This window comes from Anoplophora glabripennis, unplaced genomic scaffold (genome assembly GCF_000390285.2).
Source record: "Anoplophora glabripennis isolate ALB-LARVAE unplaced genomic scaffold, Agla_2.0 scaffold239, whole genome shotgun sequence".
Taxonomy (NCBI): Eukaryota; Metazoa; Arthropoda; class Insecta; order Coleoptera; family Cerambycidae; genus Anoplophora; species Anoplophora glabripennis.
Window position 1 is genome coordinate 13,748 of NW_019416322.1, and position 23,135 is coordinate 36,882.

Below are 23,135 nucleotides of genomic sequence, written 5' to 3' on the forward strand. Positions count from 1 at the left end.
ACTGATGCACAATTGGATGTTGATGGTCATGTGGTTACAACGGATCCGTGATCACGAATGCATGTAGATCCAGACTAACGCTAAGTCCAGAAGAAACCAGTTAATTTTGCCTGCTACGTTAATACACCCATTGTATTATATAGCCGTTGCATAAAATAGTAGTTTATCTATGGTTGCAAATGTCAGGAACTACAACCAAAATGGCTGCTACCATGGATGAATATCGCTAAATAAGTACGTTCTAGTAGATTTCAATTTCTATGTTCGAAACTATTGCATGAGAACTCGAAACTTCTTACTGTTTAAATTCGCAATCTGAATAAGTACGAAACCACCCATGATCTGGAGGCGGCAATCCTCTCCCTTGAGACTGACATTAAAAACGCCCTGACTCAGACTACGACGGAGACTATTGTCCCCCGACTGACAAACCCCCGGGGCACCCTCCCCGATGACATAAAAAACTTAATACGTGACAGACGACGTGCGAAACGGCTTGCCACCCGCACCCGACTCCCCCGACACAGACATGACTTAAACGTACTTAACAGACGGGTGAAGGCGGCTCTGGATGAACTGGCCCAGGATAACTGGGCTAGGCACCTGGAGTCGCTGGATCCACAAGACAACAGCCTCTGGAAAACGCAGAGGGCCCTGCGACAGACCGCTCGCCGTAAAATTCCTCCAATCCACGGTAGTGTGGGGGTGGTTTACACGAACCAGGAAAAGGCCGAGGCTTTCGCCGATAGCCTGGAACTGCAGTGTAGACTGCCTCAGCTGCCCGACGAAGACGAGGAATTCGAGATAGTGGCTGAGCGCGCGGCCCGACGCGTCGACAGAGAGCCAGACAATGACATAATCCCCCCCGCAACACCTGACGAACTAAGACTGACAATACGCAGACTTAAAAACAGAAAAGCCCCCGGACCCGACAATATACATAACACGACACTTAAACGACTACCACACAAGGGCCTCATGGCCCTACTAAACATAACAAACGCGACACTCAGACTAAGACACTTCCCTACCCGCTGGAAAACAGCAAACATAATCCTTATCCCAAAACCCAACAAAGATCACACCATCCCATCCAACTACCGGCCCATTAGCCTGCTCCCGGCTATGAGCAAAGTGGTAGAAAAAATTATCCTAACCCGTCTAAGAACCCACTCCCAAGAACTGCAAGTCATTCCAGACGAGCAGTTCGCCTTCCGACCCAATCACTCCACTGAACTCCAAATCCTTCGCCTTACCGAGCACATCACGGCGGCCTTCAACAGGGGACAGTACACTGGTGCTGTCTTCCTGGACGTCGCAAAGGCCTTCGATACGGTTTGGCATGAAGGCCTACTGATGAAAATGCTCACCAACCAATATCCCATATCCTTTACCAAACTCATAAAATCCTACCTACACCACCGAAAATTCCGCATCCAAATCCAAGATTCCCTTTCCACCACCCGTCCCATGGAGGCCGGTGTCCCCCAGGGCACCGTCCTGTCCCCACACCTATACACCATTTACAACTCCGACATCCCACATCCCCCCAACACCAACATATACTTATACGCCGACGACCTGACAATCACATCCCAATCCGTAGATCCTAGATATTCCGTCTACCTCCTCCAAAGCTCCTTAGACCAACTTGAAACCTGGTGCAACAGGTGGAAAGTCAAAATTAATCCCAACAAAAGTTCGGCTATCCTTTTTACCAAACGAAAAATCCCACAAAACCTTGACAGACTGACACTATCCCAGGAACCCATCTCCTGGAATCGACAAACACGATACCTGGGCGTGACGATGGACCAGCGTCTCACGTGGAAACCGCACATCGTGGAGACGGTGGCGCGAGCGAAGACCACCAGGGCTAGGCTCTATCCCTTACTCAAAGGTGGAAACACCCTCAGTTTAAGGAATAAGCGAACGCTTATCAAGGTGGTACTTCAACCGCAGCTAACCTACGCCTCCACGGCGTGGGGTCACGCGGCAAAAAGCCACTTAAAGTCATTACAGGCTGTGGAAAACATAGCCCTCCGCACGGCCACCGACGCGCCCTGGTACGTAAGAAACACTGACATATTACGAGACTTACAATACACAAACGCTACACAGACAATAAGACAAAACGCGGAGAAACGATTTGACGTAGCCGCTAGACATGACAATCCCCTCCTCAGGCAAGCCGTTGACTACGTACCCGACGTGACCGACAAACACAAAAGACCTAGACACCAACTTTTTGACCCTGGGTGACCACCCCAATGACCCCCCCCCTGCCCGCTAACCTTTTCTGTTTCAGAGACAGCCAGGATCAAGAAACGAAGACAACGACACACACACACACACACACACACACCCCCCATACCCTCCTTAACCCTCCCCTCCCGCGCTAGCCTAAGGGCCACCTTAGCAAAGCGCATCCCAGGCTGCATAGCCGCACTACCCTACCCAACCATACCACACATAAACATGACACTACCCCCGGGGTTTACACAGACGAGCCGGCGAAGCAAGAAGAGCGCCAGAAGAAAGGGCCCTAGCCGGCGGGGCCCAGCCAGGACAAAAGGAGGTCCCACAAAGCGCCTACACCGGCCGCATTTGCGGTCGGGGTAGACGACGGATGGGGCCCACCTACGAAGGCTGTCCAGGCCTACACGAGATGAGGCAGGATAAAGAGGGATAATCCCCCTCGATCCCAAATCATTGAGGCCAATTTCTAGCCATAGAATAATGGCGGCGAATAAGTACGGTTGAAACGTAGGTGGTTTAAAAGGTCGGTTTAACCCGCTGTAACATTAAAAATCGCCTATTGTTTTGTGCATTTTCTTATTTTGACATTTGACAACGTTGACATTGATGGGTGTCAAACTAATTGCACAGTGCACAGCAAATATTTTGAAATAAAACCAAAATGTCTTTTCTGTCCAACGCATTAATTGGAAATCCATTTTCCACGGCTGTAGGGAGTAAAATTGGTACGTATAAAGAAAATGTTTATTTATAGTCAATAATACTTTAATGCCGAAAAATGTAGTCATATTAAATAGATTAAGGTTTGTTTTTATTGACAACCAGTTAAGCTATTCATGTTTATAATTAACTATTAACATTAATCACTTTTATGGATAGAATCTTGTAACAGTATTTACTTTGTCAATGTTCAATCTCTTACAAATTGTTTGTTAAATACCAATTAAATAACTAATTATTCATATATAATTGCCTACCCTACCTACTATAAGTACCTATATGAAAATTATCCTAAGTAGTGAAAAGTAAAATCAAATCCAAGAAGTAGGTACATATAGGTATTATCTAAACATTGTGCAACATTGTATATCTATTAAATTCAATATTTTGCTATGTCATAATACAGCACAAATATTTGTGTATTTACCTGGGAGAATATCTAAAATTACAAACAGAAATCAGGTAGTACAGTGTAATAAAACATTTTATGGTTTTATTTAATAAGTAATAAGTAGCTATCATATATTGAAAATAATATGAACTTGTAAGATTAGAGTGAATTACATTTGTAGTGTAGTAAAATTCGTGTTATATTACAAAATAAGAATTTTAACATCATTAAAATCTATATTCTCTTATATGATTTTCATATAATATTGTTTTTTTTTCCTACAAAAGTACCTTTTCCGATCGTAAATGGAGTTAGGATCCAAATATGTCCTTAGACCTATTAATAAGTAAAGTAATACTTACACGAAATTAATTTGTAAGAAAATTTTAGATGGTATTATGTAGGGACAGTTCAACCTATTTCAGGAATTAAAGTCTCGATTAAAGTACAATTAAAAAAAGGAAGCAAGAATGAGTAATACTTTTGATATTACCTACTGCCTTTAAATGCATTAAAACTCAATTATTTACATAATGATATATTTTTAATTATTATAATTTTATTTATTCTGATTTAATTTATTAATAGTATTGTAAAATATTTTTCGAGAATGTATAAAGTTTACTCTACGAGTTCTGATAACCAAATGAGTGGGCCGCTCCTATATTTTTCCACTGGACACCTGACCTTCAGTGGTCAGATAAAATAAGTTGAACTGTACATATTGTTTTCCTTGGTCAGCATTTATATTGGTATTTTACATAGTAAACTGTATTAGTTACAGCAATACGACCCAAATATATCAATTAAATATTTTTTGAGGTCCTTCCAGTTTCTGCTTCTGAATAAATAAAAAAAGTTTGTGGAAACATAATTTTTAAAATTTTCCGCAATTTTCTGAAAAATTAAGAAGTGATTTATGCTATATTAACACAAAATTCACAGATGTAGTTGTTTTGGTTAAAAGATCCCTAGAACGAAGTCAAACATCCCCACACTCCCCACCTGATATAGAGAATCAAACTTTTAAAGATGATTGTATTTAAATTATATTCTTGTCAGATCTCGGGCACAAATGACAACAAATAACACCCTGTAACATTTAAACTAAGCATTTTGAAAGAAGGTGAGTTAAATTTAGTTGTTTTTACCTCAGGAATCTGACTGCAGTTAGAGGACTGTTTTCTGGGATACCGTGTATACTACAAATCTTGTGGTTTTCGTATTTAATAATTTGGTGGAATGTTATCTAAATAATACTAGTATCTTACTGGATGCGTTTGATGGTCTGTCACATTTATCTAACAAGGTGTTGTTGCTACATAATTAGAAGGCAAACTTTTTTAAACAGAAATTATAGATTTTAGGTATATATTTTAAATTTGTATAGAAATAATTGACTGTGATAGTAATCTGCTGTGTAACAGAAACTAACTGCTGCTGCTGCTGTAATTATTTACCTTTTTTAAATAATCGTTTTTTTTATTGTTTGACTAATTAATTGATTATTTTATGAATCCAGGAAGATAAAATATATGAAGCATACCTTATTTATACAGGGTGTCTTTAAAATAGATGGACAATGTAAGCGTAAAAATTTCTTGAATCAAAATAAGTTATTAATAAAGTAATTAATAAAGCAAAGGAAACAATCTTGGTCTCAAAAAATAGTACATTTGAATCTTTGACATATACTTTGTTTTGCTTTAATTATCGTTTGTTAAAATTATACAAAACATGTACCATCATAGGATAAAAGTCTATGCGAAATTTCTACTGAAAAAAACAATTATTAATAAAGATCTTTTTTTGAATTATAGTTTTTATTTAATATCTGTATCTTGAAAAAGAGGCACTTAAACAATGGACTATTTCTTAGATATATGGCTAACATCCTTTTTTATTTAAATACGGGCATCATAGGATACTAACTTGTGGTTTGTTATAGAACAAGCTACAGATGGAACTTTGGCATCTGAAAACTGGGCACTTAATATGGAAATATGTGACCTAGTAAACGAGACAGAGGAAGGACCACGGGATGCCATTAAGGCCATTCGCAAACGACTTTCGCAAAATGCAGGAAAAAATTATACTGTAGTTATGTACACATTAACTATACTTGAGACGTGCGTAAAAAATTGTGGAAAAAAGTTTCATGTCCTAGTTTGCAACAAAGAATTTATTCAGGAGTTGGTAAGAAAAATTACTAATTGTGCAGACAATAAAAATAATGCGTTTGAATAGGTTTTCTGATCTGATTACTAGAGCCTGACATTTGCTTGCCAAATCAGTATTGTCATTAAGAAATTTAAATTACCATGTTAAAAATGTTAAAATAAACCACCATTTACATGTCAAAATGTTGAGCTCTACTCATTACTTCTGTTTAATAATGTATTTTACTGTCCACAAAAGAAATAAACAAACCTTTGGCAAAACACAAACAGAATGAACTATGTCAAATTAAGTTGGCATCATTAGTATAGTCTTTCCGATCTCAATTGAAGACCAAAGAGCTAGACAGTATGTACCAGGTTTGGTCGCTATGCAGCAATATGAAATATATAAATATTTCAAATATTTTTTCCCATATTTATTTAGCCATACTCGTATACAGGTCTGGTCGAACTAAACGTGGAGGTGGTAGAAATGTATACGACCAGTTGAAGGCAAACGCCGCACAAACACAGCCACACAGGGTGACTGCGCCATAAATTTCAGTTGTTGACAAATTGCTTAGCAGTGTAGTGCAGCAATGTGGAATTATTTTAATGTTGATAATTTTTATTTAATAACTTCTAACCTAAACTGTCAACCTTTCCTGGCAAGGATATGTTCATACCTTCCCAATCGTTCTTGGCGAGTAATATATTTTAAGGAAAATGTATATGTTTTTTGATAGGTATGTCATAACCAAAATTTACTGTCAATGTAATAAAATTGTTTGAGGACATAAATAATTAAAATCTCTTGTTGGCCAAATGAACATATAATAGAAATTTTCTACACATTATATACAAATTAATATTATTTTATACCTTTAGCAGAAAACTTTTTTAGGGACACCTATGAAACTCATTAAATTTTATTGCTGGGCGTTTTTATACATGTTCAACTGACTTAAGACCATAACTTTAGTTTTTAATTTTTATAATAACTATTTGCCCTTAAAATATGTTTAACATGTAATTTTTGTTTGAATAATTTTTTTAAGAAATCAGGTGATAAATTATTACAATTCACTGTATATCAATCATGATAAGAGTAAACCAGCATTCATGATAGACTTATGCCGGACTAACGTAATTGCAATAATGAACATGTATGTAAAAATTCCCAAAATTGACCAATAAATTTGAACTATTTCTAATATCCCCAATTTTTTTGGATAAATTGAGTTAAATAGAAAGTGTAACCTACAACCAGACAAACTTTATTGATTTATTGGGTTAAAATTTTACTTTCTAATAATACTGTGGGACATAAGTATAAAATACTTCATAATGACTGAATCGAAACATCTAAATTTTTTGTAGGTAAAATTAATAGGACCAAAAAATGATCCACCAACTGCCGTTCAAGAAAAAGTTTTAAGTTTAATACAATCCTGGGCTAGTGCATTCCAAAATCAACCTGAGATGTCTGGTGTAACAACTGTTTATCAAGACCTGCTCGCCAAAGGAATAGAATTTCCTCCTACTGATTTGGATTCTTTAGCTCCTATTCATACTCCAAAAAAAGTAAGAAATTTAAAATAGGAGGAGCTTTCAATAAAGACCACAACTTTCATTTTGCAATGAAATAAGCTTATTTAGACGTTTTCTGTTTGTTTCTTAATGTTGTACTTGCAGAGTGTTACTTCCGCTAGAGTGGTAACTGAACCTCATGCGCCTCAACCTACAACCCCGGAAGGCGACGTTCCCGGCCCGACGGGATATTTAACTCCCGAACAAAGAGCAAAATTGCAGAGTGAATTAGATGTTGTTCAGAGTAATATGAGTGTTTTGGGTGAGATGTTATGCGAGTTAAAGCCGGGAGAAGAGCAACCTGATGAACTGGAATTATTACAGGTAAATGAATGATAAGGCTATTTTAAGATAGAATTTTATCGTACCTATAAATTTTATTGTCAATATAAGGAGATTAATTTTTTATCTAGCTCGGTAAATATATAAATCTTATGGTTAATAATGTTAATCGGAAAGTTTATGAAAACGAACTTATTAAACTTATTTAACAAGACTTTATTTTCTAAATATTATGTAGATGTACAAGGTGGTGTAAGTTTATGGGGTTGTTTCTTTATCCATCATTACAAACAATGCCTTAACAATATCAATTTGTGGAATAGATTATTTTTAATTTGTGGATCAAGTCAGAGAATGAAATCCAGGCACTTACTGTTCTTTTGCTAACGTAGCGTTTAATCCATGGGTTGGTCATACAGGGTATTGCACTCTCACTCAACGGGTCACTTAATAAGAGAACGGGAAAATACCGGAACTTCTTAAGGAAGATTATACAATTTATACAATGTATAAAATTGAACAAATAAAACGACTATAACACAACGGGTTCAAATAAACAATGTCGATGACTATTTTTTGCATGTAACGTGGAATCAAGATATAACCCCTTAATAAATTAACTTTGATATTCCAAAATTAAATAAATCGGACTGTCTGGAAACCCAAGGAGATCTACCTTTTCCAGGGATTACACTGCATTACGACTCCGCCCATTCTGCGTTCAGAAGTTTTGTTATGACCTTATTTGAAAATTTAGACACTTAAGGGTAAAGAAGGCGTCCCCCTTCCTTATGCCTTAAGTACTTGTTATTCTGTCGACATAACCCTATTTTTAACCCTGAATGATGGAAGTCTTTGTTGACCTAAATCTCTTGTTTTTCTTAGAAAAAATTCTCTCTCAATTTCGGCGTTAATTTCCTTAAAACATTGTGACATAATACAGCCGTGTTTTGGAATCCCTACTTCCATTTCTTCCTATTTTCGCGGGTAGATACCTGAGAAGCCCGTGAGGAACAAATATCGATTTTTCCCTTCTTCTTATTCCAAAAAGATGTGTGGACCTTCCAGATCTCCAAAAATGTTTGCGAGTATAGTTATTCAAAATGGGTTCTAATTTTTATGATGTCCTTCTTCTAAGTTGCAGCGACGGCTAAGTTTTGTAAATTTTTAGCTTTTGATTACAAGACACGAACAATGAGATGGTATCCTTTAACGACTTTATCTGGTGACACTAAAATCTACTTGAGACACCTGATTTGTCAGCATTTGTTGCCTAGAAGTGGCTGATGTTTTTTACCATCTGAATAGGTCCCAAACTGTTCCAAAAACTGACAAACAAATTATCACGCATTCTAGCTTTTATTACAATACCAATCGTTGGTATCCAACTACTTTATTTTCGTTTTGGTAATTGCGATTACGTTAATACGGTGATAAGTGCTACTAGTTTTAAGTTCACCCTAATATTTATTTGTCAATTAGAATTTTTTGCTCCAATTTTTGTTTTGTCTTCTAATGATCAACTAAATTATGATGAAATTTTTGAGAAAAAATAGAGGGGAACTTTTTAATTTAATTATTTTAGATTATTGTTGATTTTTTTAATCTGGAATTAAAATTCTACGAACAATATTATCTATTTCAGGAACTCCATGCGGTTTGTCATAGTATGCAGGAAAGACTGGTAGAATTAATAAATAAATTACCTAACGATGGTTTATTCGAAGAATTGCTTAGAATAAACGACGACTTAAACAATTTGTTTCTTCGGTACAGCAGATGGGAAAAGAATAGGGAAGCGGGTATGAAACAGTCTGCATCTGCGGTCATCGCGAAAGCTATTCCTCCAACCTCGAAGCCTCCATTAGAACCAAGCGATAGCCTTATAGATTTTGGAGACGATATTCCGGAACAGTTAAACAAAATTAGTAAGTTGGCAAAGTACTCGGGTGCAGTTAAAAATGTAGGTTTTTGTAGGTGTGTCCGAACCGAATTCGTCGCATAGCACGAATAAACCTGAAAGCACGGATAAAACAAATTATGACGAATTCGACATGTTTGCCCAGTCAAGAAATGTAACATATGAAAACTCGAAACAAAGGTAAGTATCTATCCGCAAATATTTGTATGAACTTTCCAAATGATTTTCATCATAGAATGTAGTGCTGAAATTTGGTCCCATTTTTTAGCGGTCACGCTGTATACAATGTAGATAATATACAAGGTGTCCCACTAAGGACGGTGAGGTACGATATTAGAGAAAGTATAAGGCCTATACTTTCTCTAATATCGAGAGTTTCGAGAAAAAAATTTTGATTAATAAATCGACCAAGAGAAATCACTGGAAATAGTTTTGAAGTTCATAGCTCTGCCGCTAGGGGGCGCATTCTACATACGAAAACATAGAGTTAAATGTTTTTCAGAAATGTTTCATATTCAGGTACTTTAAATAGTACAAATATGGATAGCTGGATTCATTGCACATAACTTTTGTTATTGACATTTTGTTCTATCTCTTGACAAAAAGGGTTGGGGAAGCCCCTAATGTCTGATCAGAAAAATGCATTTTTTTAAGGATTGGCTCATCAAAAGTCGTTATCCCTCGTTGGAAAGGTCTTTTCATGCTTTATTTCGTGGTGAATGCGTAATGTCATTTGCCTCGATATGGAAACCTTTAGATGGCGTTATTTCAAAAGAATGGCGTTATTTCAAAAGAATGCCATTTTATGGACTTTTCTCAACGATTTTAAATGCAACGCTATAGTTTTCTTTACATAAATGAATGCAGCACAAAAAAATTGATGAATATAGTATAAATTTGAAATTTTTAACGAAAGTGTTGTTTATTTATTAGCGCTATTTATCCAAGTTTAGGTTGTTTCACGTTTTCTTGAAAACGTAAAATAGTAGGATAAAACTGTTATAGGTTAGTTTGTATGGGTACCTACACATGCTGCAAGTGACTAATTTTTAAGATCAACGTCAATAGCGCCATCCTGACGCCACCCGGGACACAACAGGGTTCCAAAAAAAAAAGGTGGACGGCAGATTGGCGCCAAGGACCAGGTACTTCTGCGAGTGACTCCACACCAAGGGGGACTCTCCAGCAAACACGACTTTTTTACAAATTTAGTTTTCAATAAAAATACATGCTCGATTCCACGCCGTTTGAACGTTACGGATACGTACTCCAAGGTCCAGTTTCTCGTCGATACGGGTCTTGATCTTTGTGTATATCCGCATGCGCTGATGAAATCATCGCGATCGAAATCGACCTACGAACTTTCCGCGGTAAATCAATTGCTACGTACAGTAACAATGACATTAAGCCTCCAGTTGCATCGCTGTTTTACATGGAAATTTGTCTTCGCAGATGTCTCTAAACTGATAATTAGTGCAGACTTTTTATCTTTTTATGGACGACTGGTGGACGTGCGCAATAAAAGAAGTGTTGTCGGGGCGAGTGTTCGCTGGAGAGTCCCTCTTGGTGTGGAATCACTCGTAGAAGTACCTGGTCCTTGGCGCTAGTCTGCCGTCAACCTTTTTTTAGAACCATGTTCCTCAATTCATTATCATTATTTTTTGCTCACTAATTTACGAATAACTTGATAACAAAAAAAGATATTGAACCCTTTTTGCCATCAAAATGTAGCTATTTTTATGGTCTTCAAACTAACCTATAAGAAGTTTTATCCTGCTATTTCACTTTTTTAAGAAACCGTAAAACCTAAACTTGAATAAATAGCGCCAATAAATAAACAACACTTACGTTAGAAATTCCAAACTTATCCTATATTTATCAATTTTTTTGTGCTGAATTCATTTATGTAAAGAAAATTATAGCATTGCACTTAAAATTTTTGAAAAAAAATCCATAAAACGGCATTCTTTTGAAATAACTCCATTTACACAGTTTTAAACATTAATCATCTAATAAATCTATATTACGCTGAAGTTGAATGCCGATTGTGATATGGAATTTGTTTTTGGGGGCAGTCTTCAATGTCAGGTAATGTTTTTGTCGCACAAAAAAAAATATTGAGAGTAATGTTTCATATGCCATCTTTTGTTAGCTGTAGGGATTTATTTATAAAACACCAAATTTTAACAATGCCATCTCTCTTAATATATGAGCTGTGTTTGTATATACATAATAATCAGGACAAATTTATAAAACATGATAATATCCACTATAAATTTACGTGCCTTTTTGTAGGTTAAATGTTGCCAGCAGATCACCCAATTACTTGGGTCTAAAAATTTACAATAAGTTACCTTCTGAACTAAAAAGTTGCTCATCGACTGGACTGTTTAAAAAGTGCTTAAAGCAGCATTTAGTATACAAAGGATTTTATAATATTAACTAATCCTTTGATGTATAATATATGTGTATTTGTTGTTTGTTAAAGTGTTATTTTGTGTGTTTAGTATTTACGGATTTTATGTAGCTTTTACACTTTTATTGACAATTCCAATACAATTTGTAAATTATTCAATGGAAATAAAGGAATTGAATTGAATTGAATAATAGGTTTCCATATTGAGGTATATGACATTACGCATTCACCACAAGATAAAGCATGAAAAGACCTCCAACGAGGTACAACACTATGGGCTTTTGATGAGCCAATCCTTAGAAAAATGCATTTTTCTTATCAGACATTAGGGGCTTCCCCCTCACTTTTTGTCGAGAGATAGAACAAAATGTCGATAACAAGAGTTATGCGCAATGAATTCGGTTAGCCATATTTGTACTATTTAATATACCTGAATGGGAAATATTTCTGAGAGAAATTCAACTCTATGTTTTGGTATGTAGATTGCGCCCCCTAGCGGCCGAGCTACGAACTTGAAAACTATTTCCAGCGATTTCTCTTGGTTGATTTATTACTCAATTTTATTTTTCCGAAGTTCTACCTTCTAAACTTTCCCTAATATCGTACTTCGCTGACCTTAGTAGGACACCCTGTATACAGTGTAGGAAAGTACCGATGGTCTATCAGAAGTTACGTGAGAGCGATAAAGTAAGCCATAGAAATCCATGTGATAGACAAGGATGGCTATAATGAAGGCGTCTAATAGTCAACGCCCATTTCGCCCTTCCACAAATAAGAAGTGGATCTTATTTGTGGAAGGGCGAAACGGGCAGTGACTATGGACCCCTTCATTATAGCCATCCTTCTCTATCGCATGGATTTCTATGGCTTACTTTATCGCTCTCACGTAACTTCAGATAGACCATCGGTACTTTCCTACCCTGTATATGTAAATAATTAGGTAACACATTTGTTTCTTGCAGTGGTAGTACTTATAAAGATAACTTAGAGCCTGATCAAGTGTCAGGAGGTCTAAGCTCTTTTACGCAAAGGAAGCAGTCTGTAAGTATCAACATTAATCAACAATTCTACTTTTTCTTTGAGCTTTTTATGTTTATTTTCTTTTCTATAATGTTGCTTTATGTGTTGTACAGAATCCTGAGGATCGTGAATTTGATGAAATGGCCAATTGGCTTGGCAATACGGTAAGTGGCAATCTGCATTATTTATTTTATAATTGACATACACGAAGAAGGTTATACAGGGTGATTCATTAATAATTCTACATACGCTAACTTGATAATCCTGGGCTGAAAAAAATTTAGAATTGACACGTAACGCTTAGATGAAATATGGCTCCTTACAGAGTTACAGGGTGTTTTATTTAAAAAATTTTAAATGATTTTTGCCCCTGTAACTCCGTAAGCAGCCATATTTTATCTAAGCATTGTTTGAGTGGAACAAATTTATTAGAATTTGTTCGAATTTTGACATTATTTTATCAATATTCTGAACTACATTGACAAATTTTTTCAAGCCATTTGTTTTGAAAATGCCGAAGTTATGTCTGCCGAAGGTCGTTGTCCGAGTTGGTTGTTCACGGGAAATGTGGCGGTATAATTTTGATGTAAAAGTAAAATGGTCGTTTTCCTGCATTATTAACTTGTTTTCTAAGAATATGAACCCCATTGCTGATAAAAATTGTAAAAATTTAAGTTTTCTCAATTTTTTTTCACTTATTTGGAATAAAAAACACCCATAAAATTATACCATCTCAATTGTTGGTTCATGTTCTTTGTAATTTCAGAAAGAAACACACTTTCAATTTTCATAACGAAACACGTTTCCGAAAACTAGAAATTTGAGAAAGTTATAATAGAGTGCTTTCCGATCAATTAGGGATTCCAGCACCATACAGGATGTCCCGAAATTAATGCAACAAAATTTAGTCACAGATTCTTAAGACAAATTTAGGGGACCCGTATTTTTTATTTTTGCCAAGTGGCTTCCATTTTCATAGTTTCAGCCCCCTGAAATCCGCCCCTAAGAATAATCTTTTTTTTTATATCTCAGAACCCTGTTGTATGAGAATCACTAAATTTGGTACACAGGGGTGGATTTTTTGACATATGGAATCTGATGGTGCTACCCTTTTTCCTGGGGAACCCCCTTAAGACAATTTTTTGTGGGCCCCCTTTGGATACAAAAAAATTTGGTCGCATATTTAAATTTCTTAAAAATTATTAGTCTGCTAGAAAGCCATTAAATTTAGAAACTTTTTTGTTACTCGATATTATTTTCGTAAAACGCAATGTTTTCGAGAAAAATGTCAAAATGTGATTGAATGCATATCGTGATTTGCCATTTTCCTCAAAAACATTACGTTTTATGAAAAAAATATCAAGGGACAAAAAAGTTTCTAAATTCAATGGCTTTCTAACTAACTAATAATTTTTAAGAAATTCAAATTTGCGACCAAATATTTTTGGATCTAAAGACCCACGAAAAAGTGTCCGAAGGAGGTTCCCAGCCAAAAAGCATAGCACTATCAGATTCCACATGTCATAAAACCCCTGTGTACCAAATTTAGTGATTCTCTTACAACAGGGTTCTGAGATATAAAAAATACTATTCTTAGGGGCATATTTCAAGGGGCTGTAACTCCGAAAGAGGGGGCCACTTGGCAAAAAGAAAAAATACGGGTTCCCTAAACAGTTACCACAAAAACCGCCCGTTTTTTCACAATTCGCCGAGAACTAAAGAAAATAGATAAAAATATGTTTTTGGTCTCAAATTACTCATCGTAAAAAATTAAGATGAGCATAGCTTTTAGTTTTTTGAAAATTTTCAAAAATCACCCCTATTTAGGGGTTGAAAAGACACCCAAAATGAAGAATTGAATATTACCAATAAATATAAAGAAAGATTTATTCTCATGACTGAAATAAGCATGTTGAATTAGAAAATACACCCTTAAGCGCGCTCAGGGGGTGGAATCATCCCCAAAAATAGAGAATATCAGAAATAATTCCAAAAAATATATAAAGATAATCCAGGTCTAGGAAAATATTCAAATTCTTCTTTTTTGGCATTTTTTCAACCCCTAAGGAGAGGTGATTTTAAAATTTTCAAAATGCTAAAAGCTATGCTCATTTAATTTTTCTATGACAAGTAATTTGCTACCAAAAACAATGACCAAATGTTGTTGCATTAATTTCGGGACACCCTGTATAACAGTTCCTCTTCTTCCTCGTAGGCACCATTCTGAGCTTGCATCTGCTCTTTTCTTGCTTAGTAAGTTACGCGTTACTAAAGTTGTTCGATTTAAATTTTTGAAAAAGTTTTCAATTTTTTTAAAGTTCTACTATTGACCATATAAGAGAAGGGGATCTGTATAATTCTATAGGTAACAAATAATAATTGATGGATAATTGATCAGATCTGGAAGCGTCAGCCTCAATTTAACTTATAAACCAATGGTTCAACTTTCTGATATGTAAAATATGTAGTTGTCAAAAGATAATTTCTTTAATAGAAGATTAAAGTGAATCTAGTATAATTTGGTTATATTTCTTTTGGTGTCTTGCCTTCTTTTCTTCTTATTTCTGCTCATATTTAATTAAATTCTATTTTGTTCTATATACTTATCAATATTTTACTATATTGATAGTTATATGCCTAATCCTTTTTATCGTAGCCTGGAGCAGAAGAAGCAATCTCAAGCAGTGATTTTGAGAGGTTCTTGGCTGAACGGGCGGCAGCTGCGGATAATTTGCCAAATGTAACCACTTCTAACACAAATGTTACAAACACATCAAAAGATAATAAAAAAGCAGATTTATTTTCAGTATAAGTAATTAATTGATTATCGGCTTACAATAACTACAGTAATCTATTTTGTAAGTAGTTGTTAGAATATTTTTAAATGCTTGATTTTATAGCTATATCTGATAATATATAACTTAATATATAATATATTTACACGGATGTATTACGAGAACCGTTGTTTATGAATATTACAGGAAGGAATACAAATTAAAATCCATAAAATTTTATATGAAGGTTCTCAATATACGGCTATTGCCAGATGGTTTTTCTTATTTCGAACGAAACACTACGGCCATATATTTTCACAATTTCAAAAATAAAGTATAATATTTGGTACTTTGTTCAAATTGTAACAGCTGAAAGAATCTTTCTATGAATAACTTTAATAAAATTACATTCAACCTCGTTAAATTACGGTTTTTTAGTTAACTATTTTACATTAAAACAATTTATTACTTAATTTTATGATAATCTCAAATATGTGAAAAGGTTTTAATTTTAATCCTTAAAATACTCATGTTAAATAAAAAAAGTATCTAATTGTACATAACATCGAGCAAAAATGCAATTCAGTTCCAAATATTGGGTCTGCGAAAAAGTTCATGGCGTTTTTTTAGTAAAATTCAACTGTTTTTTTTATAGTGTGAGAATGAATTTATTTAAACCAAATATGATCCATTATTATCGGCAATGTTTCACCATTTTTCGGGTACAGCCATGATGTCATCGGTAAAGAATTTTGGTGGTCTCTCGTTGAAAAACTGAATCGAGTGTTATTCACAGGCTTCTTTTGAAGCCATCTTAATTCCATTGAGAGTGTTCTGCAGAGATCGGAACAAGTGAAAGTCAGTGGGTGCTATGTCTGGACTATACGGTGGACGCATCAATATTTCCCAACCAAGCTCTCACAATTTTTGGCGAGACATTAAATAAACGTGTGGTCAGGCGAAGAACACACATGTAATCTCTCCAGTTGTTCACAGTAGAGTAGAGCATCATTCGTCTGATTAACTGGAAGTAGCTCATGGTGGACGATTCCCTTTCAGTCCCATCACACACACACACAGCATTGCCTTTTTTGACTTTAATCTTCGTTTGCGAATGCAGAAGGGATGACGACTCATCACTCCTTCTCCACGCTTTGTCATTTTTCATTACCAGTTGGTTATGACACGTTTCACAAATGAATCGATTTCATTGTGTTTCAGCAGCGTATCGCAGATTTTAATTCAGTCTAACATGTTTTTTGCGCTCAAATCATGAGGAACCCATACATCAAGCTTCTTTTTATAGCCATCTTTGTGTAAATGGTTCAAAACAGTTTTGTGATCAATTCATCTTTCACATCAAAATTACCAAAACGACAGCGAGCGAACCATTTCCATGCAGCAAATTTTGATAAAGTATCTTCACCGTACATAGCTCAAATTTTTTCACAAGCCTTTACAGCATTCTTCCCTTTGTCATAATAATATTCCAAAATACAGCGCAATTTTTCATTACTTTTCTTGATTTTCAAACTCGAACAACTTTCCAAGCTCTGCACCAATTTCAATGTTTATATACTCAAAGTAAGCTCGAAGTGGCACCTTTCCAACGAGCGTTTATTGGTGTCGCTGCGATTAGTGGTTTGTGAGAGAAACGTCACGAACTTTTTCCCAGGCCTAATAATAAGTTTTCAGTTTTAAAAACATGAAATGTTAGTAGAAAAATACAGTGGCGGCTCGCTAGGTGACGCAAGTGACGCACCGCTTCACATAAAATTTCCGTTTGGTTGTATTGTATTGTGCGCGCCTTATTCTCTCGATACGTAAAAAGTGGGAAGTCAAAAGACAATGTGTACCTTTGGAAGTTTCGGAATGAATGGTATTTGGAGTATAAGTGGTTATGTGGAAGTGTTTATTTAAAAAAACTTTTCTGTATGCCGTGTTTAATTGTGAGTGTAAAGTCGGGCGTGTGGAATAAGGAGGGATTTAACAATTTTGGAAATGTCACGCGAGGCTGTCGTAACCACGAAACTTCTTTGGAACATACATGATTATACGGTGTGCGTTAATGTTTGCAGAAGTCCACAATCTGAACTAATATTTCTATTTTTTATAAGATCTAAACAAAAATCCTTCTCGCGAACGTCAGTTTTTCGGTAATATTGCAAATGGAACTAAAAATTTCCAGATTCATTTAAAGACTGCTTGAAAATTTGAAAATTTTCGCCTGCAGCACTTTTTTGTCTTTTTAGTCAGTCAATAAATATGTTTCACCTGTTCTCAATGTCACGAGCCCTCACTGAAAAAATGGAACATTGGTGCAGTATTTTTTAATTTATTTAATTACACAAGGTGCCATATCAAAAATTTTAAGGAGATTCTTGCAAACCCTTGCAGCTGTCAATATTTTAATGTTAAACATTTCCAAAACTACTAGATAGAACTTTGTGCTTGTTCCGAATCTGCAAAAATATAGGGTGATTCATTTAAAAGTAGACAGTTGAGAGTTGCTTCTGGTATAACTAGAAGAAAGTGGAATTATGACAATATTTTCATCGAGAACATATCAAGAATATGGAAATTTACAAATTTTAATTTGGATTCCTTGATGTATTTTCTAAAAGGTTCTCTTGACATGTTCCGTATACACTATCTGTGTGCATTGAGTTTCGATTTTTCAAGTTATTTTTTCTACTTTTACAAAATGTTATAAAATAAATGGTGAAAAAATTATGTAATTGAGAAATTGTGGATTTCAAAAATTTTAAATTTTTGTAAGTAAATTAATCTTTATATACCTCTTAAACAAAAGTATTAAATTGATGAATTAATTACTTTATTTAAAGTTTTGTGAAAATGATACGAAAAAAAACCTAACAATTATATTATTCTGAAGATCTCTTTTGTTCAGTCTCGATAAATGAAATTTTAAATTCTGATAAAATTTATACCGTACAAATATGTAATTGGATTAACGAGTAATATTTACAGTGTCTTTAATGGGATCTTTATATTTTGTAGTTGCAAGGAAACTTTTTCTTCCGTACTGGTTGCATTGTATAGAGTTAATATACAGGTTAAATATTGCAACAGATTTTATAAGTTTTACATGTATTCTATGTATTCAAATACAGAATGACCACTTCAATATTAATTGAATTACTTTATTGTTAGTTTTAAGTTGGTACAAAAATTATGTTTTGAAAGTCTTATTTTTTTTAAAGCGTTTAGATAGTTTTTATGGAATTCTATGTTACAGCACAAGAAAATTGAAAATCCGGTAATCGTTTTTGGTAATATAAATTGGAAACGTCACTAGTGAATTTTTTTAATATTATCAACGCAGTGTATCAAAAAGGAAAAACACCCCAAACCCAAGTTTCATTAATCTACGCCGAATTTTTAATATATTAGTGAATTTTTGTTGTTTCACAGAAACACCCTGTAACTTGTATATTTGGTTCAATTATCGTATTCTGGCCTCAAGATTATCTGGTAGAATTTCTTCTCTCTGTTTTAAATACAACCTGCTATAATTTGACACAACTAAACCCTTACATACGGTACAATTACCATCTATTCAAAATGCCTAAACTTCCTTAAGGGCCCCATATTCTATAAATAGTGTTTTTCGCAAAGACAAATAATTTCAAACATTTAATAACTGAATAATCTAAAGCTTATGAAATAATAGGAATGTTATGTCATGCCACCTGAGTATTTTCAAAGACGCCGCAGTAAAACGAATAAACAGGTGCAAAAAACGATCAAACCATCAAGGTTTTAGGTACTGAAATCTACGAAAATACTAACTTTTTTATATATAATTCCACATGTAAATATTCTTATAACATTTACTTGCTTAGTCCTACATATAAAATTGTTTACTTTTATTTATAAGTACGTGAAAATAATTCTTAAAATGTGGGGTTAGAATAACAGCAAACGCATGTTTTACAAACGCTTTTTTTTTAGTTATTATTTTATTTGAGTAAATTTAAATGGTAACAATGAATAAACAAAACATCAAGGATTTTATTTTTGTGCTTACTTTTGTTCTACACGTTTTACTTTCAAAGATTTCAGTACCTAAAAACGCCAGAAATTTCACTATTTCTCGGCCGGGAATATGGCCACCTTAAGAATGACTTGAAACTCTCTTTCAAAAGAATAACTACAAGTCTTTATTTATTTAAAATGCAGACATTTCGCAAAACGCCGGATTATATTATTTGCCTGGTACATACAGGGTGTTTTCCAGAAATGTACCATAAGTTCAGAGGCTGATAGAACATCAAAAAATAAGACGACTTTTTACCTACAGACCAAGAACATTCTTTGTTTTTGAGGTATAGGGTGTCATGTACGATTTTTTTTAAATCAAACTTTAGCCGTATCTCTTCCAAAAAAACAATGTAATGTATTGAAACTTGGTACAGGTAAGTTTTTGAAAATGCTAAATACTTCAGCATTATTAGTTTTTGAACATCTGCTAGAGGTTGCTAGCAACGACTTTACCGTTTGAGATTTTTATGACAGGTTAAGTTTTTATCAAGGTACGTCATATTTTAATTCATTTTACATAAAAAAGGTACTTTCGTGTAAATCATCTAAATTGAACTGTTTTTTGAGGAAAATGCAATTCAACCGTTCCAAAATTAAGCAGCTTCCGCTTCGACATGTATAGAGTGTCCAGAAATGAAAGGGCCATAGTTTAAGGATGGGTTCTTTGGATGAAAGTAAACCAATTAAATCAAATTACTTTAGTCTAGTTCCTTAAAAAGTTACGTTAGTATTAATTGTATATTAAGGCTGGTTGACTTGAGGACAGTTAATTCTTTTTTTTTCAAAAATCCTTTTCTTATTTTTTGATCTATCAGCTTCTAAATTTGTGGTATCTTTCTTAAAAAAAGCACAAAAAATATTTTTTATCTTTTTCATAGGATTTCATCTTGTTAGACAGAAATAAGTTTATAAAAAACTACCTATTGGCTGATTCTTCTGATGCAAGAAATTATCTGTCTAACATTTTCTTTCCTTTATTGGCTAAATGCCTAATTATATAAAAAGTAGATGTAAAAACACTCCTTTGCTGTCATCTTTAACGGTAACATAAAATATTTATTTTGGCATTCTTTATGATGATATATTTTTCTTTCGATTACTTTGTAGACTACTACTATTGTGACTTAAAAGGAGACGGCACGGTATGAAAAATTTTCTTTTCAGCCAGACTCGGAAGAAAATTTGTTTTATGGTAGAGTAACTAAATAACAGTGCACAGTATTTAAAATGCAATTATCCAAACACAAAAGAAAATATAAATTAAAGAAAGTAGATACATCTAATGAGACATAAACCATCTACCTGCGGCACTTGATCTGGATGCGCTATAATCTGAGTTATTTGACTATTTTGGAGCACTAAACATTAAATATGTAAATTGCTTTGGCAGTTTTCATTCGGAATTTCCGCAAACTGAGTGGATATAGTATACTCTGTGGTGTGATTTTATAAATCTACAGCTAGGAAGGTAAATTTACTTCTATTGCAGTCCAGTTAAAAAGTAAAATTCCCAGACCGTGCCCTCTCCTTTTAAATTTGTTTTTACTTTTTAACATTTTAATATACACATACTTGGAGAAAGTATTTTTTTTTAATCACAGAACATAGCGTATGTCTAGATAAAATTACTGCAGTTTTAGAATATATAATTTACAAAATTGGCTGTGATCATTTTAAATAGAAATTATAACTGATTTTACTAAATAATTATCAATTTATGATACTAATTTTGTAAAAAGAAAACATATCGTCATATAGAAAGCCTCAGAATTTTTATAAGCACTTCTACTATGTGATATGTACCAAATATAATATATTATATTATATGTAACTTTCCATATGATAAGTTGTAAGTTAGAAGTTGGTAGTTATTATTTTTTTAATTAGAAAGTACTAATATTTGAATAAATCATATATAAAATAAAATAATCAGAATAAAATTAATCTGCCTGAACTTTTTACCCATAAATGAACAGGATGTTTTATATTTGATGTTCCACACTTGACGTTCACACGCCTGTTATTTACTATGTGCAATATTTTTAGACGCTTGGTGGTAAGGTTGGTGGATGATTTTACTAGATAAATAACAAAATCTTGTTTTGTTAAACCTGTTTTACATTTAACAATTTTTCATCCAATACTATAAAAGATATTTGTGCTACCATTTTGCATGTTACGTTAAATTGATCAATTTATTGGACAAAGCGTAAAACTACTAACTTTTGGTCAATGAAAATAATACTTACCTATAAAATTTCTAGCAATTAAGCTAGGAAATATCCAACAATTTTTATATTACATGTACCGAACAATACAAACTGGTAAAAGTAAAACGGGTTTTACATTTATTTTTAACCAAGTCTAGCTTCTGTGGCTAATATAATTTTCATGTTTATTGGCCAAGGATATAAAGTTGACAAAAAGAGTTTATAGATAAGACTTAATATTCTAGGTAGGAAAAAGGTAAAACGGAACTTTGTTCACCACACCATATTATCTTACCTATTAAAAATGCAAGAAAACTGTTATATTTATTGTTTCTAATTTATTTATTTTCAGTAAAATAAAAAATGCTGTACCCATTATAAATTTATGTTCATTAAAATATAAAATTTATACTTTTAACTGGATACAAATATACATTAGAAATAAATTATTGCCTTCATATATTCCTTATACATAAATACATACACATCAAGATTTCATAATCCCTTTGGAAGCCCACATTGGCAAAAAAATAAAGAGATCCTCTCTTAAATAAGAGATCTAATGGGATGGGAATTCCAGCCCCCGTTGTGAGTTCTGCCTCTGCCTCCAAAGGACTACGACCCTTTGGACTCGACATTCATTTCAGGGGAATGACTTGACATAATTTAAATTTCATCAACAAGCATTAGATAATTGGTGGTTGATTAATAAAGGAGGACCCCTTGTTGGATATTGTCTAGTTTGCTGATTCCTAGGAAATCTACAGAAAAAAAAGGAACATTGAGTGCTTAAAACTGAATAATTTTTCACAATATTGCAAATTTCTCGTTTTATTGTGAACTCTCTTTGTCTTTGTATATACTTAGCTCTTTTACATATGAAATTTTGAGATTGTAAAGTTCATTTTTTCCACAAGCTCGTGTAATACCAAAGACAAAGGCAACCTAAAGTAAATTGTTTAAAAATATGTAATTAATAATAACATTTTTCTGTAAATTATCACCGTTTGTTGCTAAATATATGCCTTCCGGAGCATCAAATTTTTTAATTCCACATTTTCGAATGTATAAAAACCCTCGACTTGTTCCGCAAGGATGTATATCAATATCATATTTTACATTTATCGTTGCTCTCAGCATTAAATGGATTTTCTTTAAAGTCACAGACTCGTTTTATTGATAAGTTATTAAAAAAGTCAACAAAATGATTTCACAATTATTAAGTTCCGTAGTGGTCATGTAGAATTCACTTTTATGATAGAACCTTAAAGGTTTTTTACTTTTTGAGATAATGGCAAGATGTTGCACCATATGTATATATATATATA

At 33.9% G+C, this 23,135-nt stretch overlaps 1 protein-coding gene across 2 annotated transcripts; it reads left to right on the forward strand.

Moving 5' to 3' along the window:
• The first annotated feature begins 2,860 nt into the window (after nucleotides 1-2,860).
• Nucleotides 2,861-15,820, forward strand: LOC108911159 (TOM1-like protein 2). 2 transcript variants are annotated; one of them, XM_018716013.1, is made up of 9 exons: nucleotides 2,861-2,984; nucleotides 5,319-5,566; nucleotides 6,910-7,113; nucleotides 7,225-7,443; nucleotides 9,047-9,329; nucleotides 9,379-9,502; nucleotides 12,701-12,779; nucleotides 12,872-12,922; nucleotides 15,415-15,820. In XM_018716013.1, exons 1-9 carry the CDS (start codon nucleotides 2,921-2,923, stop codon nucleotides 15,568-15,570), a joined length of 1,428 nt encoding a protein of 475 aa, XP_018571529.1. In that variant the 5' UTR covers nucleotides 2,861-2,920; the 3' UTR covers nucleotides 15,571-15,820. The 2 variants fall into 2 exon arrangements, with proteins under 2 accessions (XP_018571529.1, XP_018571530.1); XM_018716014.1 differs by lacking the exon at nucleotides 12,872-12,922.
• Nucleotides 15,821-23,135: the final 7,315 nt, after the last annotated feature.

What these genes read in the sequence shown, in the direction of transcription:
- LOC108911159 (XM_018716013.1), top strand. Translation starts at nt 2,921, where the DNA reads ATGTCTTTTCTGTCCAACGCATTAATTGGAAATCCATTTTCCACGGCT. An exon ending in GGAACAGTTAAACAAAATTA is followed by an intron (nt 9,330 to 9,378) that starts GTAAGTTGGCAA and finishes AGGTTTTTGTAG; the next exon opens with GTGTGTCCGAACCGAATTCG. An exon ending in TATGAAAACTCGAAACAAAG is followed by an intron (nt 9,503 to 12,700) that starts GTAAGTATCTAT and finishes TGTTTCTTGCAG; the next exon opens with TGGTAGTACTTATAAAGATA.